Source organism: Pocillopora verrucosa, chromosome 12, assembly GCF_036669915.1.
Source record: "Pocillopora verrucosa isolate sample1 chromosome 12, ASM3666991v2, whole genome shotgun sequence".
NCBI lineage: Eukaryota > Metazoa > Cnidaria > Anthozoa > Scleractinia > Pocilloporidae > Pocillopora > Pocillopora verrucosa.
In genome coordinates, this window is record NC_089323.1 from 6298250 (window position 1) to 6317340 (window position 19091).

Consider the following 19091-nt stretch of genomic DNA (forward strand, 5'->3'; position numbering starts at 1 on the left):
ATCAACTTTTCATTTATCGATGTTTCTAAATTACATCTCATCGACTATGACCGGCCTAATAGAGGAAATGGAAATTACATGGTTTCTGGAGCATACTTCTCCTTCAAATCAATCATTTTCTGAGTTTGACAACTATGGCAACAAGCTCTATTTTTAATCCATTGGAAGTTAGTTTTGGATCACTTTGTAAGTGATCAAGTAACAATCCCTGAAGCGTTCTTCATGTGGGACAGTGTACAGCTCTCGCAGTTCCCTGTTCACAAGTCTCCATTTTCCTGCCTTCTCCAACTCATCAAACTTGGTACAGTAACCATACTTTGGGTCGAAAGAGTCTGCTCGGAGAGTGAAGATGAACAGACCACCTGGAATGTGAAAAAAAGTAATTGAGATGTTGTGTGACAGTGTTACCGCGAGAAAACGTCACGCCAATACACTTTTTAGGATACTTATAGTAACAAAACGGACTGTACTGCACTGACCTGGTCTTACATGGCGTATACACTCATCCAGTGCCACTGGCTTAACTTGACCATAAACAATGGTGCCTGCGCACAATGTCACATCATATTCAGCGGTCTGTATCTGCTCTATGCGAACATCACTCAAAGGCGCACAGATGAGTCGCTTGTAAACATTCTTCTTTTTAGCTTCGTTTAACATATTCTGCGAAATATCTAGGGCATCAATATTTGTATAGCCTTGTTTAACCAGCATCTCACCAATGATTCCTGTACCAGCTCCAGCATCAAGGATCCTCATGTTCTTGTCTGCACCAAAGAAGATCTCTTCAGACTGTATGGCTTTGTTGAAAGCTTCCAAACACAACTGCGGTGCTTTATAGCCATAATTTTTTAAATCCTGGATAAAATAAATAAAAAGCATTCTATTATTTTCCTCATCCCACGCTCGTTCAGACCTAAACTGAGTAACGACATAATAATAATAAAATTTATAACTATGATAACACTGGCAATAGTCCTCAAGCAGACCCTCATGCCCACTAACCCTTTAACCTCCAAGAGTGACTGACATCTAATTTTTTCCAACAATGTCACCCCCGAATCAAACATAAGGGTTGTGAGAATAAGGGAAACGATCAACAACTAAAGAACTCTTGACTGTTAAACAAATTCTCCTTATCAGCACCTTAAGAAATGCATAGAGAACACTATGGAGAATATGCAAACTGATGTTTAGGGTCAACGTTTCTTCGCCCATGGAAACAAAAGAAGCCTTGAGCTATGCAAGCCGATGAGAAGTCTGCAAGAGGTTTAGCATTCTAACCCCCAGCAAACCTCTCCCCAACTCGTCTCAAATCTTCATGCAGGCGGAGAAACGCGCGTCCTGCACCGCTAATGACGAGGGTCTCCTCGCACGCTGTTTTTGCAGTAATTTCCTTACTAACCACTTCATAATTTTCTGCCCAAGAATCAAAAAGTTTTTTCACTTCCACTTCGGTAGATGATGGGTTCAGTTCAACGATTCCTCTGTTTTTAACGGGTTTCATTATGAGGATCTAGCTTATAATCAGCACCTAAAAAAAGGTAGAAATAATGAGATGCGAGAGCCTCTTTGAAAGGCCCAAGATCTGATTGTTAATTCTCCCCTCTAGCTGCTACAAATTTCCTTCTAAATTAACAACAAGAGTTTAGTGTTAGATCAAGATAACAACTTCTACCTGATAAGTTTGAGTATACTCATTACCTGTTTGTTAGATAATGTATGGATGTCATGGGGAGATGTTACATGTTGATGACATTACCTGTTTGTTGGATAATGTATAGATGTTATGGGAGGAATTTACATCCTTATGACATCTGGGGGTTAAGCCAATTTGTTTCATCTTTCTCATGAATAAGAAAGCACCCCCCACCCCACCCTTGCCCATAGATCAAACCAAAAAAAAGATGTAAGGGCCTTTGTAAAACGTTTCCCCGTTAGCCGAGGGGTCTACTTCTACGCATCCTGATACAATATTAATTTTTGTAGTGAAAATTACAGTGAAGCAGAAGGTTTCTAAGAAAAGAACCTGTGCTATGCCAGATATAAAAGACCATTGAAAAATACACTCTTTTAATGTGGTCAGAAAAATATGTGGAAACGTATTCCTCATCTAATGCAGCAGCACAGTACCCCAAGGAAAGGGTAAACTAACCAGGTTACACTATTAATCACAAAGGAAAAAAATCATGATTGTAATGACATTTTACAGGGAGACGGAAAATGAAAATTACACCACGTACTGAAAAAGAAAGTGGCACATAAGACTGATCGACCTAGAATGACTTAATTTTCCCGCGAAACGCTTAAATAATCCGAAACTTCCACGCTGCCACGAGAACCTCCTCAATGTGCCATCAGAATATTAATAAACAAACTCAATGTCGATTCCAGATACTCTCTTTGTCTTTGTTGTACAGAGACTGAAATGTCTACCAGAGGGCAAACGCGTAAATGTATTTTGATGCACAATTTTGCCTTTATTTCCAACTCTAAATCAAACATGGCCGGCCGGCCGGCCGGATAAACAATCGCGTGCTTGCAAAGTTTACTCGCTCTAATGAGAGGCCTGTATTGCAGGCATCTTTTGTTCCTTGTACCTTGGTGTTATGCCATTGCGCAACAGCGTGCAGCTGTGTATTGCAGCGAACTACATTTCTCGTTTCTAGAATATTTCTACATGATGCCACATGTCAACTCGTTTTGTCGCCGATTATATTCTGCAATGCATACTGGCTACAATGGCAGTAGCGCTTGATGCTTGCTGTAATTTGCGAGGTAAAATCTGCAACTTCAATCCGTAACTAAAACTAAGACTCTGTAGTTTGTAAAATGGAAATTTATAATTTGCGGAAGTCAATTTACGAAATGGAACGAGAATTCCATGCAGAAAATCCTGCGGGCCAAAAAATCGGTCAGCGAAAGTAAGTCATAAGAGAAAATAGTTTACCTGTCTTATTTCCAAACTGGTCCAACGAAGGCCACTATCTTTGTGAGCCACACAACCCAACACTTTCTCGAAATATGCCGAGGTGGTGATTACCTTGTGACAGTAAGTCGCGGCTAAAAGGGACGTGCCGTAATGACGTCATTAGATAGTCAAAACACTGACGTCAGACGACTATTCGAAAAGTAGTCAATACGGCCGCCGAAAGTTGCTGCAGTCGATTTCCTCTTTCACATTTATGTTTTCTTAAAAACATAACCCAAGTTCTTAAAAACATAAGCTAAGTTCAATGAACATATAATTTTATATTGTACAAGCTGTAGAAAGCGTTTGATGTATATCTGGGTCGTTGCCGTCGTGAAAGGCAGTGACTCACTCCTTTGCTCCTTTAGGGGCATCTTGTGGACGATAGTAAATGACGTTTGACTAGATTCGGAAGTGGAATTGGGTTGTGCCTACCGGCTGGAGGTACACCCGAGGAGCACTAGTTATGAGTTTCTGAGTCGGGTGATTATCGGAAATTGTCGGGTATTGCAATATGGCGGACTACTACAGTGACACCATTTCTGATTTACCAACAATCGAGCAACGTGATTGAACCAGACACAAACTTTATAACATGCTTTACATGTGAAAAATACATTATTAAGTTTAAATCAAGGAAATTTCGCTAAATTTTGTATGGCTGTTTCCTTCACCCTCATCGATCTTAAGTTTCCTCAGTCAGCAGAGTTTTAGCTTAACACTGTCGCCGCTAAGACCAACACTTGCAAAGGTAAACGAAACTTATGAATAACATTGCCACTATAATGCCCTTGCCGTAGTGCTACTGGTTGGAAAGATCCTCAAGATGAAATTTCTATTGTTTTGTAACTCTAGCCGGTAGGATCTTAGGAGGCTTAGAAAATACTACCGGCTAAAGGTACAGCTTACATATTTAGTCAACTTTGCCCAATTGTTACAACGCCTTGCTTCGCATTTTACTTTTTTTGCACTCCAGGTTAGTCTTACGCTACTTCTAATCACTTTTTTTTTTTCAAGAATACGTATATACATTTATTTATTTTATTTGATCTTGAACCTCTAGCTGGCAGGATCTTAGGGAGCTTATAAAATACTACTAGCTAGAGGTACAGCTTGCATACTTAGTGGACTTTGCCCAATTTTTATGAGGGTTTGCTCCACATTTTACTTTTCTGCACACCAAGTTGTAGTCTTACACTCCTTGGAATCACTTTTTACAAGAGTACACTTACATTTATTTTTTAATTTGGCCTTGTACCCCGAGCTGGTAGGATCTAAGAGGCTTAGAAAATACTACCAGCTAGAGATACAGCTTGAATGTTTAGTTGACTTTGCCCAATTTCTAATACAGTTTGCTTCACATTTTACTTTTCTGCACTCCAAATTAGTCTTACATTCCTTTGAATCACTTTTTTCAAGAATAAATATAATTTTATTTATTTTATTTGGTCTTGTATCTTTAGCTGGCAGGATCTTAGGGGGCTTATAGATATACTACCAGCTAGAAGTACAGCTTGCATACTTTGTGGAATTTGCCCAATTTTTATTACGGCTTACTACACATTTTACTTTTCTGTATTCCAAGTTGTAGTCTTACACTCTTTGGATGTATATAAATACTATACTATATAAATGTATATAGAATACATTTTAATTTTTTTTCCTTTTATTTGGTCTTGTACCTCTTGCAGGTAAGATCTCAGGAGGCTTAGAAAAGACTACCAGCTAGAGGTAAAACTTGCATATGTAGTCAGCTTTGCCAATTTTTACTGTGGTTTGCTCATTTTACTTTTCTGCACTCCAAATTAGTCTTATACCCCTTAGAATCACTTTTATCATGAATACATTTACATTCTGTTCTCTCTTATTTAGTCTGTAACCTCTAGCTAGTAGGATCTTAGGATGCCTAGAAAATACTTGAAGTACAGCTCGCATATTTAATTGACTTTGCCCAATTTTTATGACAGTCTGCTTTGCATTTTACTTTTTGGCATCCCATTTTAGTCTTATGCTACATTAAAATAATTTTCTCCAAGGGTATCTTCTCGTTCCTTGGTCATGTACCTACCACTGCCTATTTGATAGCACAGCTCACAAGCTACGAGCATCAAATGACGAATGAGCTGAAACTGCAGTACCGTTCGCGTATACGTTGACAAGTTTCCTTTGTATTACATTGTTGTGTGAAACAAAGAACTTATAGGTTTGAAAAAGCGGCGAGTAGACAACGGAAAATTTACATAAAGAAAAAAGCTATCATATTACACTCACGCATGTCGCGTCGCTTCGCGAATTTATGAAATAACGAGCAGTAGCAGTAGATTTCCTTAATTTGAGTTGTTGAAGAATCAGCTGGGAAGGAAAATGTCACTTACTCAAGGCATCGAAACTCGTGTTTCATTGAGCGAGTAACGAAACAGATACTCACCGATATGCTTCCCAATTTATTCATTGCAATCAGCCCTCCCTAAGATGTTTACGTCGCGGAATGTAAACAATTCGGTGTTTGTATCGCAGGTGAAGATTGCTTCGAAACTTCGAACCTACCTCGATCACCTTCGATGAGGATCAGAAGGAAAATATACTGTTTAAGACTTTGAATGATGTTTTTTTTATTTATTGCAATCTGCGCCCGCTTCGGTGTTTACACACCAAAATGTAAATTGTTTCATTTCGCATCGCTCGTAGTGATTTGTTTGATTGCGGAGCGCATCATATTACAACGATGCAAGATCAAGTTATGGTAAATCGCAATGTCAAAGACGAAAATTCATCTAAAAACCGAAAACGCTTCAACAGACTATCGTTCAGTATCATATTATGCAAGCGTCTGTCAATAATGTCAAGATCTTTCTATAAAGCAGGTATTATTTGGTAATAAGCAAAGGATTTCTGGTTGGTATTCAACTAGGAAAGATTTGATTTCTTTTTAATAATAGCAATTTCAATTAAAAAACGCATTAAATAACACAGGCACAGATTAATCTCATTTATATAATGGTATAAATCTGTACATATATAGTGGATGACCATTCTATATTCAAGAATAACTTGCTGTAAGGATCTCATACAGTCATACATGCTGTTGAATATTATTGAAAATACAAATGGGAAATGTCAATTTGGTGAATTAAAATCGTGTTATCCTATGACTACCTGATGATGACTTGATTTTGGTATTTCAGACAATGGTTGGTCCTTTCAACCAATACTTCTTATCAATAATCTCCATTAATAAATTAATAGAGACTGTTCCTTTCTAAGAAATTCCACTCATACTTAGGCAGTGTATTACATGACAAACTTCAGTAAATCTGGTTGACATGCTCAAGTCTAAAATGAATTTCGAGTCAAATTCCTCTAAAACTGGTTATATTTGCATTGAAATAAATCCACAACTGAAGAAAATACTAATCAGGCTAGTTTAAATTTTATTAACTTGAAATTCATTTAAAACATAACAGTGTTAATGATGTCAAGCTTACTTTACATACATAAGCTGCTCCTCTGGCTGGTAATGTTTTCTGAGTAATCCAAGATCCCACAAGCCAGATGAACAAGAATGCAAAGCATGAAAATATAGCTATGGAGTGACTCCACAACAGTGTAAGACTAAGATGAATGTAGAAAGGTTTTTCCATAAATCAAGAACTAAATGAAATGAGCTAAATTCACCTTAAATGCACGAAACGGTAGCTCTAGCCTGTAGAATTTTCAAAGCCACCTAATATCCTACTGGCTAGGGGTACATGACCAAGAAAGAAGAAGATTTTCATAAAAAAAAGGGATTCTAAAGTAGTGCGAGACTAAATGAAATGCCAAAAAGTAAAATTGAAAGCAAACTGTGATAAAAATCGGGCAAAGTCGATTAAATATGTAAGCTGTACCTCTGTACCTTTTTTGTCGATGTTCTTTTCAATCACAACACAACATTTCCTCAATACAAGTAAAAAAAAACAGCCATTTCGTTCCAATTCTACCGCATTCATTATAGCGAGTCGTACAGTATACGCAGGAATTAGATGTGAACAAACTACTGCATTCGAACTATTGAAATTGTTGCAATGAATCTTTGCTTCTTCTGATGCGAATCAACATTGGTACGAAACGTCATAATAATAATGGAGACTACTGCGTCCAGTCACAAAAATAACTCAGTCTGATTTTCTAAAATAATAACATTAAACAGTTTTTGAACAAGAACGAAGAAACTACTCGTATTACAAGTCGTTCGTAAAGCCTATGATAAGTAAAAATGTTTCTATTCTGAACTATTGGAACTCTCAGCTTATTTTCAGATGCAAATCAACATTAATGTCAACGTCTTAACAAAAGTGGAGACTATCAAATCGAACTCAATCTTATTTTCGAATTTTAACGATTATTAACTGTTGAGGGATCCGAAATAACACCTTAACAATTACGAAGACGTGTAGAGCCTGGCAATCTGCAGACAATGCAGAGCCACTCGACCTCCGGAGCAGTCTTAAATCCCTCGTAGCTCATGTGTAACCTTTCCTCGCACAACTCGCACTGTACCACGTCGTCCCAACACTCGGACATTCAACAATGACAAAATAAATTAGTGTCACAAGTTTTTCTCTTATTGAATCTAGCGGTGTTCGACTATCGCGGAAAAGATTAAAAAACGACCCAGAAATTAAACTAAATTCTTGCCCATTTTCCCTAGGTCAAAAGAAACATCCGTGGGGATGCCAGTTCGTAAGTATTAACGATACGCATGTTTTGAATTAAAAACATACTTTAGTACGCACTGGAACGTAAAGTATCATCCATTTTTACTAGAACGTTCAGAATGATGTTTTCACTCAGTTTTGTTGGGGGGTCCAAATCCGCTCGGACACCAGCTAGAGGTACAAGACAATTGAAATTTCATCGTGAGAATCTTTCCACCAACCAGCAGCACTATGACAAAGGCATTATAGTGGCAATATTATTCATAAATTTCGTTTACCTTTGCAAGCGCAGGTCTTAGCGGCTACAGTATTGAGCTAAAAAATCTGCAGAACAAGAAACTTAAGGTCGACCGAGGGTGAAGGAAACAGAAAACAGGAAACAAAATTTAGCGAAATTTCCTTGATTTAAACTCAACAATGTATTCTTCACATGTAAAGCATGCTATCATGTTCATGTCCGGTGCAATCAATCGTTTGACTGTTGGTAAATCGCAAATGGTGTTACTGGAATAGTCCGCCATATTGCAATAGCCGACAATTTCCGATAACTCGTTACTAGTGCTCCTCGGGCGTACCTCTCGCTGGGCTTCTCTTCCGGTAGGTTAAGAACCGCGGTATAATGGTCTGGCGGTTTCGGCTAAAAAAGGTACGTAGGTCATGTATTGGGAATTATTATGTCCCCAATACATATTATGTCCTATACTTTACATACATATGATGTTCTATACTAAATACATATAATATCCTAGACACATACAACCATACACAGCTATACAGAGCTACACGCAGCTAAACAGAGCTATGCACACCTATACAGGGCTATAGAGGGCTATACACAGCTATACAGAGCTATACAGGGCTACACAGAGCTATACACACCTATAAAGGGCTATACACAGCTATGCAGAGCTATACACAGTAAAAATTTAATGAATTCTTATCCGGAATAGGCCGTAAATATTACTTAAGTGCTCAAGCGATCGTAGAAAACCTGCAGAGCTAAACGAAAAGTGTTATCCACTACTTAGTTGTTAATTCAAATAGCAGCAATAGAAGTAAATGCAGACTCTCTTCTTAAGTCTTCCTGTAGCAGGTAACTTGTTCTTTCGAGTCATTATATCTTTTTATTATTGCCTTTTTCACGTGTTTATTTCTCTGATAACACAATTTTTCAACAAGTAAAAGAGAGAATGCCGTCAATGAGGGAATGCAGAACTATCATGGATATACGAGTAATTCAGAAAACTATTGTGGTCGATTAAGCATGCAACAAGTTGTACTTATTCCGAAGCAATCCAACATGAACGAGTTCGCATACGATTAGTTATACATAAACATAACATACACAACATAAACATGAAATGCGCAGCGTGAACCTTTTGTCATAGTGGCATAATACAAAAGAACAAAAATAGTCCTACAAAATCTATGTAATCACTCAATTTTTACTCAGAGCTGTATTTTCTTAATAATTTCTCTGTGGATGAATACAGTGTGGATTAGAAATCATGAATCACTAGCCATCTTTTTGTGCTTTTTTAATCCATTAAGAGTGGGTTCAAAAGTCTGATTAGACAAGAGATCTGAGAAGGGTAACTTTTTGAACTTTTAGAAGAACATTCTTTTAGCATTAAGAGCGGATTTAAAAAGTAACAGAAGAGAGGCCTTCAAAAATTTCACTGAACAGGATAGAGTAGCCCTATCTTATGAGTATTTACAAATAAATGCCTCTTATCTGTGCTGTAGACTTCGCAGCTATGTTTAAAGACATGTCCATAACAGCAGGAGATTTAGTCACAAAATCACACAAATCATGTAAAGTATTTTAACTTATGGAAAGCCCCTGACTTAACAACGCGTCCTGGTAAACCATCAAACAAAGCGTTTCAATGTTTCTCCGGGGTCCACAATCCACCTCCGCATTTTGACCTATTAATGAACTTTGACCCCTTTTTCCTCTTATATGGACCGACGGTCGTCATATCTCGCTTCTTTCGTTTGGGGGTTTTTCCCAGGTCAGTTCGAGCTTGAACAATATTTCCAGGATGTATAGCCCTGTATTGGTGTCTATAGCCCTTTGTAACTATGTATAGCCCTGTTTAGGTATTTATAGTCATGTATAGCCCTGTATAAGTATGTATAGCTCTATTCATCTGTATATAGCTTTGTATTGCTGTGTAAACGTTCTGTACAGGTATAGCCCTGTATAGCTGTGTATAGCCCTGTATAGCTGTGTATATCTCTGTATAGTCGCGTATAGCCCTGTATAGGTGTGCATAGCCCTGTTTAGCTGCATATAGCTGTGTATAGCCCTGCATAGCAATGTATAGTCCTGTATAGGTGTGTATAGCTCTGTTTAGCTGTGTATAGCTCTGTTTAGCTTTGTATAGCCAGGTATGGCTATGTATTGCCCTGTATAGTTGTGTATAGCTCTGTGTATCTTTGTGTAGTTTGTATTGCTTTGTGTAGCCCTGTATAGCTGTGTATAGCCTTGTGTAGCTGTGTTTTGCTCTGTCTAGCTGTGAACTGCCATGTATAGCTGTGTGTATCTCTTTATGGCTGTGTATAGCTCTGTATAGCTCTATATAGCCCTGTATAGCCGTTTATAACTGTGTATATCTCTGTATGGGTGCGTATAGCTGTGTATAGTTGCGTATAGCTGTGTATAGTTGTGCATAGCTCTGTATAGCTCTTTATAGCTCTGTATAGCCTTCTATAGCCCTGTATAGCTCTGTTTAGCTGTGTATAGTTTTGTATAGCTGTTTATAGCTCTGTATTGCGCCGTATAGCTGTGTATGGTTGTATCTAGTCTTCTTTTGCACTGAATGTGTGTGTAGGATATTATATAAAGAATAATACATGGGCACACGTAGATATGAAATTTCTCTTCGAGTGTTTAACTCGATAGCTCACGAGTGAGCGCAGCAAACGAGATGTCGAGTTGAACATAAGAAGAGAAATTCCATATCTACAAGCAACCATGTATTTTTTTTGTTTATCATATAAACACAACAGCCCTTTACTGAGAAGAAAAGCCGACTTCATTAATGAATGAAAATAAATGAATCGACGATCCCCGAATCAAAATCGTAGAGTGCGTTGGCGCTAACCCTTAAGATGGAAAAACGCTTCGAATCATGATTACAAAAACCAAAAATGGTTGTAATTTTCAATTTACAAAATTTTCATTTATTGATATTGTTCTTACCGACAAAAGTCTTTCAGGTAAACGGCCAAAATCGGCCAGTGGCAAATCTTCCAGTTGTCGATTTTCATTCTCAGCCGAGAGAAATGCCAACACCAAGGCCACTGAATACGTAACTTTCGGTTTTTCTCTCAGAATATTGGTTTTCTTCCTCTTAAAGGAAAATTTGAACCTCACTGTCCGTCAGCGATACGGATTTCGAGTGTTTTAGCCGCCATGATTCGAGAAAGCTCCGACAAACATCTTGTTTTAAGAATCGTGAAGGCTTTGCCGTTCATTCATCAACCTGACCGTGTGACGCCAAAGGCGAGTGAAGTGTCAGCAGCTGATTGGCTATATCGACACACGTGAGAAAATACAATATTTTTTTCACGTGTATTGTTACGGCTTTTCTCAGGGCCGGAAATCGCTGTATAACACCGCAGTTTATGTGATAGATGTAAAATATAGGACATTATATGTATTTAATATGTATTGGGGACATAATAATTCTCCATACATGACTTACTTATGTTAAACATTTCGTGTAGGAGGTTTCCATCGTTTTGTCTGGAACGGATCCGCCAGTCGACTAATTATGGAATATTGTGCCCATAGACGAAACGTTTAGCTATGTCGACGACGTGGATACGACATACCAAGTTCTATCTGAATTCGGAAAATGAAAACGACAAGATTTTGTTCGTTCTATTCCAAAGAAGTTGGAAAAATTCAAGGTCTAATTATTTGCGGAAAAGATTGAGTTGAAATCTAACACTTCGCCGCTTTGCATTGAACCGCACACACAGCTCTCACGCATCGGGCGAGACTTACGCAAACGAATTCAATCGTACGCTCTCACGCTGAAACTAGGTTTCTGATTTAAACTGTTGATTTTCAGAGAGGAAACTGCTACTCTAATTGAATAAATGAAGGTGATGCCATCAGCGTCGCAAGCGAGGCTATGCGGTCAAAAATGTCACCGTTGGGCAGCAAATCAACTCGGGGAATTGTCACACAACGAGCTTGATTAAAATATGCATTTGATGATATTTTAATAAACAGCTAGTGAGAAGTCTAAAAAACACAAATAGTGCACACTCCCACCAATGTAACAAACAAACGTCTAACGTCGCGCAGTCCACATAATTTTAAACCATATCGCCGTAAATTGATGCTACTCATCCATAAGGCAATGAGGGCCAAACAGGCTCTTTTGCCTTAAGTCTCGTTTGTTTTCTCCTGAGAAAATTTATGACGAAAAGCGAGAAAGCTTAAATCTTCCTGTTTGTCTTAATAGATAAATGGTTATGAGGCTGAACTCTTTCTCGAGTAACGGGCGATGGGTAAAGAACAACACCCTCTAGCTGATACCAACATATCGATATCGCAACTAGAGAAGGTACACAAAGATCGATTCTAAGATTTTAAGGGTTAATGTGGTATTCAGGTACATAAAATTCCACACTGCGGTGTCGTAATGATCCCGAATCCTTCAGTTTGCGTTGTTAGTGTTTTTTAAGCTCCGGTGTACGCTGAAACAAAATTATTGGTAATTATTTGCGTTACTGTGCAAGACCCTTGGCGCCCTTGGAGGTCTAATTTTGGCTTGCTTATGGGCAAAAATTATCATCTCGCACTTGCCTTCGCCCGGCTGGAAAAAGCAAAAAGAAAAATTGACATTTTTTCGCATGCTACTCTTAACGAAAAAGAATTTCTCTTCAATTTCACACACCTTTCTCCAATTCTTTATTACATCTCGTCAGGAAAAGGAAGGGAAAAAAAAAGGATGCATTTGTCATTAACCTCGCGATTTACTACACTTTCCTTTTTTTAAAGTAATCAGCCCTAAGTTTAACACGTTTAAACAAAGTTCACTCATGCAGTACTAGAAACACTCCCTCAGAGTCTCTCATGGGAAGTACCCTGCCCCCTGAGGGAACAGGGGCCCCTAAATCTTTTGCATCAGGGGTGTCTAAAAACCGTAAATAAGGATTCGGCATCAGATTGCACCCTCCTCCGTCTTGTGAATATCATGTGCTCTCGTTCATAATCTCCTGTTCTATGTAAGCCAGTTGCTTCGCACATTGATCCCATCGTTCTTTAATAGTCGCCACAATCTGGTCGTCAGTGTTTCTCAGGATACCTAACGAGATCCTCCTACAAAGAAGAACTTAAGTTGAGGAGGTACTTTGAGGAAAGATACTCAACGGCGCTTTCTAAATCCAACCTTTGAACCTTTTCATTCAAGGCAAAAGAACCTTGGTCCTACCTGGAGATACGACCGATATACTGTTACCTTCATTGACAGGAAACCTCTGTTCAGGGGATACTTTCTACATTCATCTGGGTGTCCCGTGATTAGAGGTCCCATTGTATCTGTTATCTTCATTGAAGGGACATCTCTATTCAGGGGACACTTTTCACATCAACGAGGGTGTCCCCTGATTGGAGGTCCCATTATATCTGTCACTATTATTCAAGGAACACCTCTATATAGGTGACACTCTTTCTAGTCCAAATCTCAGATATTCACAATGTAGTCAGTACTGCAAGCTAAATTGAACGAAGAATTACTTAAAAAGAATTCAGTCAAATTTCTGTAGTAAGTAGTGTGCTGTAACTCATCATGTAACATTGGTTGGAAATATTATTGGTTTCCTCAATTTTGTGCCGGGCTTGAAAATCAAATTGGAAAAAAATTGTTCCCATTTAACCTTTATGTCATCCAGAACGGCTAAAAAATTGTCCTCGCCAAACACGAAAACATTGCTGTCCCACAGAACGTTAAGTTAACACGGTACATGACTGACGGGTTAGGGGTTAAGTTACACGTACATGAAATGGAAAAAGAAAACAGAGAATTTGTATAAAATAAGAATTTTCACAAACAAATCATATCCTTCAACTGTGTTTCTGGCCATGGCTCTCAAATAATTTATATCATGCTGGTATCGAACCACTAAGGAAGACCCCTTGGGGTTTCCGATGCCTAAAATGAGAAAAATTTGTCAAAAAAGGTCCTCTGGTGAGTTATCACATAATTACTCAGGTGTTTTGAAAAACATTTCCCATGAGCAGCTGTCGATGATGTAACAGGCACTGCGTCCAGAAAAGGTCGAGGAAGAGGTTGTAAGGCTCCTTTTTCCTAAAAGGGGGGTTAGAACGTGTTCCCTACCCCCCCTCCCCCCCCAAAATAGAAGATCAATAAATAATAATAGTAATTATCTAGAATCTTGGAAATGTCATTTCCAGAATTCTGGGCATCAAAAAAGGGTGCCTGAAGGCTTAAAAGACGAAATTAAAAGGTCCTGTGGCCGCAGGAGACCAGCCACAATCCCCCCATTCAGTGAAACCCTTGCTCTTGCAGCGCATTCTGATTGAGTGTCGCAGAACCAGAAAATAATGTACAATGTAATTACAACAGCCAATCAGAAGAAAGGAAATATCTCAACGAGCCAATGACAATTCAAAGTAAAAACTAGCAAGCGGAGTGAAGCGTGGGAATAAAAAAGAGACAAAGCCACACTTGGTTTAAGTTTGCATCTGATCCGTTTAAAAAAATGGTGACTGTGTTTTAGACCAATTGCAATGCAAAGTAAAGCGAAACCACCACGTGAACATTTCAGCAATACTCACTGACAGTTCTTGCCGTGACTGGCTTTTTTTCAGAAACCTCAGTGTTTCAACAATCTTATCTTAAAATGGAACTAAGAATACGATAAGTGTTATCAACGTTTTATTACCTATAATTGGTGATCAATTTTTTTTCGTCACAAGTCCTCCCTCACATCCTTTCGGCACTGGGTGAATGCTTGTCAGAAAACCCACACGATTGAAAAAAAAAGTTTTCAAAATTTTGGACGATAAAAAAGGATAAGTTTGTCAACGTCTGAACTTAACAGCTGTTTTAACGAAACCTCACGCAAAAAAACAAAAGATCATGAGAACTATTTTACTGTATTTGATTTCACTCGGTTGGTTTTTCTTCATACATGATTTTTTATCAGTTTGTTTTGAGCACTCGACAATTTAGGTAATTGCAGTTATTTCAAGTTCAGAGCCACTTTTTTCCGGATGAAAAATAAACATAACTGGCATACGTTATGGTACAAATGTTACAAATAAATTATAACTTCTTACTAACCGAGCGAAATGACCTCACTGAGGAATGTTGGCCAGAGCTCGTGGCTTACAAAAACAACAGCGGGCCAATATTACCCAGTATGGCTCAAGCAAGCGGAGTTAGAATGTAGTTTATTATATGGCACTAGGACCATCCTGTTTCTTGTTTTTGTTTTTTTAATTAGCCGGTTTTCGCGACCAAAAGTACGCGGCTTATGACCGTTTCCGGGGAAAAGGTCTGTATGGAAAAATAGGGACCAAGAAAGAACCAATCAGGACGCTTAGATTTACCTGAGGACTACCTTATCGCATAATAATTGTTTTTATTTATCAACTTTTAATTTATCGACGTTTCTCAAATTAAATTTCATCAAGTACGACCGGCCTTATAGAGGAAATGAAAATTAAATGGTTTCTGGAGCACACTTCTCCTTCAAATCAATCATTTTCTGAGCTTGACAACTATAATAGCAACAAGCTCTATTTTTAATGCATTGGAAGTCAGTTTTGGATCACTTTGTAAGTGATCAAGTAACAATCCCTGAAGCGTTCTTCATGTGGGTCGGTGTACAGCTCTCGCAGTTCCCTGTTCACAAGTCTCCATTTTCCCGCCTTCTCCAACTCATCAAACTTGGTACAGTAACCATACTTTGGGTCGAAAGAGTCTGCTCGGAGAGTGAAGATGAACAGACCACCTTGAATGTGAAAAAAAAAGTAACTGAGATGTTGTGTGACTGTGTTACCGCGAGAAAACGTCACGCCAATACACTTTTTAGGGTACTTATAATAACAAAACAGACTGTACTGCACTGACCTGGTCTTACATGACGTATACACTCATCTAGTGCCACAGGCTTGGCTTGACCATAAACAATGGTGCCTCCGCACAATGTCACATCATATTCAGCGGTCTGTATCTGCTCTATGCGAACATCACTCAAAGGTGCACAGATGAGTCGCTTGTAAACATTCTTCTTTTTAGCTTCGTTTAACATATTCTGCGAAATATCTAGGGCATCAATATTTGTATAGCCTTGTTTAACCAGCATCTCACCAATCATACCTGTACCAGCTCCAGCATCAAGGATCTTCATGTTCTTGTCTGCACCAGGGAAGATCTCTTCAGACTGTATGGCTTTGTTGAAAGCTTCCACGCACAATTGTGGTGCTTTATAGCCATGATTTTCAACTAAATCCTGGATAAAATCAATGCATAAAAAAAGATATAAGAAACACTCATATCATCATCTTTTTGTATGAGGAAACATGCTTCGAGACACATGCACCCTGGTATTGGAGCATTCTATTATTTTCCTAATCCCACGCTCGTTCATACCTGAACTGAGAGACGACATCGACCCTCACTAAACTTTTAACCCCTAAGAGTGACTGGCATCTAATTTCTCCTTACAATATCACCCCTATATCAAACATAAAGGTCATAAGAATAAGCGAAATGATCAACAACTAAAGAACTCTTGACTGTTAAACAAATTCTCCTTTTCAGCACCTTGAGAAATGTATAGAGAACAGTATGGAGAATATGCATACTAATGTTTAGGGTCAACGTTTCTTCGCCCACGGAAAAGAATGAAGCCTTGAGCTATGCAAGCCGGCGAGAACTGAGTCTGCAAGAGGTTTAGCACTCTAACCCCCTTGGCAAACCTCTCTCCGACTCGTCTCAAATCTTCTTGCAGGCGGAGAAAAGCGCGTCCTGCACCGCTAATGACGAGGGTCTCCTCGCACGCTGTTTTTGCAGCAATTTCCCAACTAACCACTTCATAATTTTCTGCCCAAGAATCATAAAGTTTTTTCGCTTCCTCTTCGGTGGATGATGGATTCAGTTCAACGATTCCTCTGTTTGTAACGGGTTTCATTATGAGGGATTAGCTTATAATCAGCACCTAAAAAAGGTAGAAATAATAAAATGTGAGAGCCTCGTAACCCTTTGAATCCCAAGATCTGATTGTTAACTCTCCCCTCTAGCTGCGACACATTTCCCTGTAAACTAATAACGAGATTTTGGTGTTAAATCAAGATAACAACTTGTACTTTTTAAGCCTGAGTATTCTCATGTTAGTTGGATAATGTGTGGAAAGGATTTTTATGGTAAGAAGTTACATCTAATGATATCTGGAAGCTAAGCCAATTTGTTTCATGAGTAAGAACGCACCCCCCACCCAACCCCTCCCAGGAATTCAAACCAGCAGATGTAGGGGTCTTTGTGCAACATTTCCACGGGGGCCGGGGGGTCTACGTATACGCATTTTGATACAGTCTTAATAAGTAGACAATGAAACTAAGTTTATAAACAGAGAACCTGTGCTACGCCAGATAAGATAAAACCACTGGAAAAAAAAGAAAGACTTCAAATGTGGTTAGAAAACTATGTGGAAACGTATTCCTTATCTAATGCAGCAGCACAATACCTTATGGAAAAGGTAAACTAACCAGGCTATACTATTAATCACAAAGGAATAAATCATGATTGTAATGATATTTACAGGGAGATGGAGAATAAAAATTACAACACGTACAAAAAAGAAAATGGTCAAACATAAGACTGACCGACCTACAATGACTTAATTTTCCCGTGAAACGCTTAAATAATCCGAAACTTTCACGCTGCCAGGCGAACCTCTTCAACGTGCCATCATAATGTTAGTTAACAAACTCAATGTCGATTCCAGGTACTCTCTTTATTTGCCAAAGCGTATGGCCTAGCAATGATGTCATTTCTCTTCGCCCTTCTGCGGGCTCTAAGGTTCGCCAGTCCCCTCTTTTTTTAAATTTGGCTCCTGTACTAGGAAAGAGTTCTCTCTTGTCAAATGAAATAATTATTTTTCCCGTTTCATTTCCCTTATCATCCGCTGGCGGCTCACAAGAGTGTGCCTGATGCTAACGTAATTCCACGGGAAGGCGTGAAATATTTTTTAAAGGGGCCATGTCACGTTCTGAGTTGGTGCATTGGGTTATTCCAGTTTATTTCATATATGATTCAAATTGTCACCGTATTTGACAAGAAGTAGAGCGTGACGCCTAAAGCCGACAGTCACAAGTTGTTTTGGTCACGCACTGCACTGTAGACAGGTTATAACAACTCCGGGCGTTTCCTGTTAGTTTCAATTATAGTAAGGACCTTTCTCTCTCGAAAAAGTTAAAAAATAAGAAAAAATTGACCAGAACGTTATCGTTTTTCTGTCTAGAGCACGAGGCAATGGTAAAAGTTAACTCTTGCGTGCGCGGTATGAGAAAATAACCAGAAGAATAAAATACAATCTAAGTCTTTGTTCTACAGGTACTGAAATGTCTGCCAGAGGGCAAACGTATAAATTAATTTTGATGCGTAATTTTACCTTCATCTCTAACTCTAAAATCAAACATAGCTGGCTGGAGAAACAATCGCGAGCTTGCAAAGTTTACTCGCTCTAATGAGAAGCCTGTATTGCGGGCATCTTTTGTTCCTTGTACCTTAGTGTTACGCCATTGCGCAACAGCGGTGTATGGCAGCGAACTACAATTCTCGTTTCTAGAATATTCCTGAATAGTAGCTACATGGTGCTACATGTCGACTTGTTTTTTCGCCGACTATATTCTGTAATACATACTGGCTACAGCAGCAGTAGCGCTTGATTCTTGCTGTAATTTGCGAAGTCAAATCTGTAAGTTCAATCTGTAACTAGAACCAAAACGCTGTAGTACGCAAATCGGAAATGAATAATTTACGAAATGGAAATATATCAGGTTGCCTCAGCAAAAGCAAAAGTAAAAAAAAAATAGTTTACCCGTCTTATTTCCAAACTGGTCCAACGAAAGGCCACTATCTTTGTTAACCACGCAACCCAACACTTTTCCGAAATACGCTAAGGTATCGTCTCGTGACTATAGGTCGAGACCGAAAGAAGGACGTGACGTATGACGTCATTAAATATTCAAAACAAGGACTTCGGGCGAAGGTTCGGAAAGTATTCGAAAGTTGCGGCCGAAAGTTACCGCAGTCGATTTCCTGTTTCTTAAAAACATAAGCTAAGTTCAATGAACGTATAGTTTTAACTTGTATAAGCTTTCGGACCCTATTCGATTGTATAAAGCATTTGATTTCGGCTTCTTCTAC

At 38.7% G+C, this 19091-nt stretch overlaps 2 protein-coding genes and 1 long non-coding RNA gene across 4 annotated transcripts; 1 reads left to right on the forward strand and 2 right to left on the reverse strand.

Annotated features, from left to right (window-relative positions):
- Position 1: 1 nt before the first annotated feature.
- LOC131789062 (methyltransferase-like protein 27) lies at positions 2–11128 on the reverse strand. 2 transcript variants are annotated; one of them, XM_059106132.2, is made up of 4 exons: positions 10877–11128; positions 1406–1534; positions 480–858; positions 2–362 (listed from the first exon to the last, which is right to left on the reverse strand). In XM_059106132.2, the coding sequence occupies exons 2-4, from the start codon at positions 1505–1507 to the stop codon at positions 169–171; spliced, it is 675 nt and encodes a 224-aa protein (XP_058962115.1). In that variant the 5' UTR covers positions 1508–1534; positions 10877–11128; the 3' UTR covers positions 2–168. The 2 variants fall into 2 exon arrangements, with proteins under 2 accessions (XP_058962115.1, XP_058962113.1); XM_059106130.2 differs by lacking the exon at positions 10877–11128 and adding an exon at positions 2951–3072 and having other exon boundaries at positions 3–362.
- On the forward strand, positions 3410–12003 carry LOC131789064 (uncharacterized). The gene is made up of 4 exons (XR_010715847.1): positions 3410–3722; positions 4663–4702; positions 7662–7693; positions 11754–12003. It is a non-coding gene; the product is annotated as an uncharacterized lncRNA (long non-coding RNA).
- A 3277-nt stretch (positions 12004–15280) lies between these two features.
- Positions 15281–18898, reverse strand: LOC131789061 (methyltransferase-like protein 27). The gene is made up of 4 exons (XM_059106129.2): positions 18763–18898; positions 16753–16881; positions 15792–16173; positions 15281–15672 (listed from the first exon to the last, which is right to left on the reverse strand). Exons 2-4 carry the CDS (start codon positions 16852–16854, stop codon positions 15479–15481), a joined length of 678 nt encoding a protein of 225 aa, XP_058962112.1. The 5' UTR covers positions 16855–16881; positions 18763–18898; the 3' UTR covers positions 15281–15478.
- Positions 18899–19091: the final 193 nt, after the last annotated feature.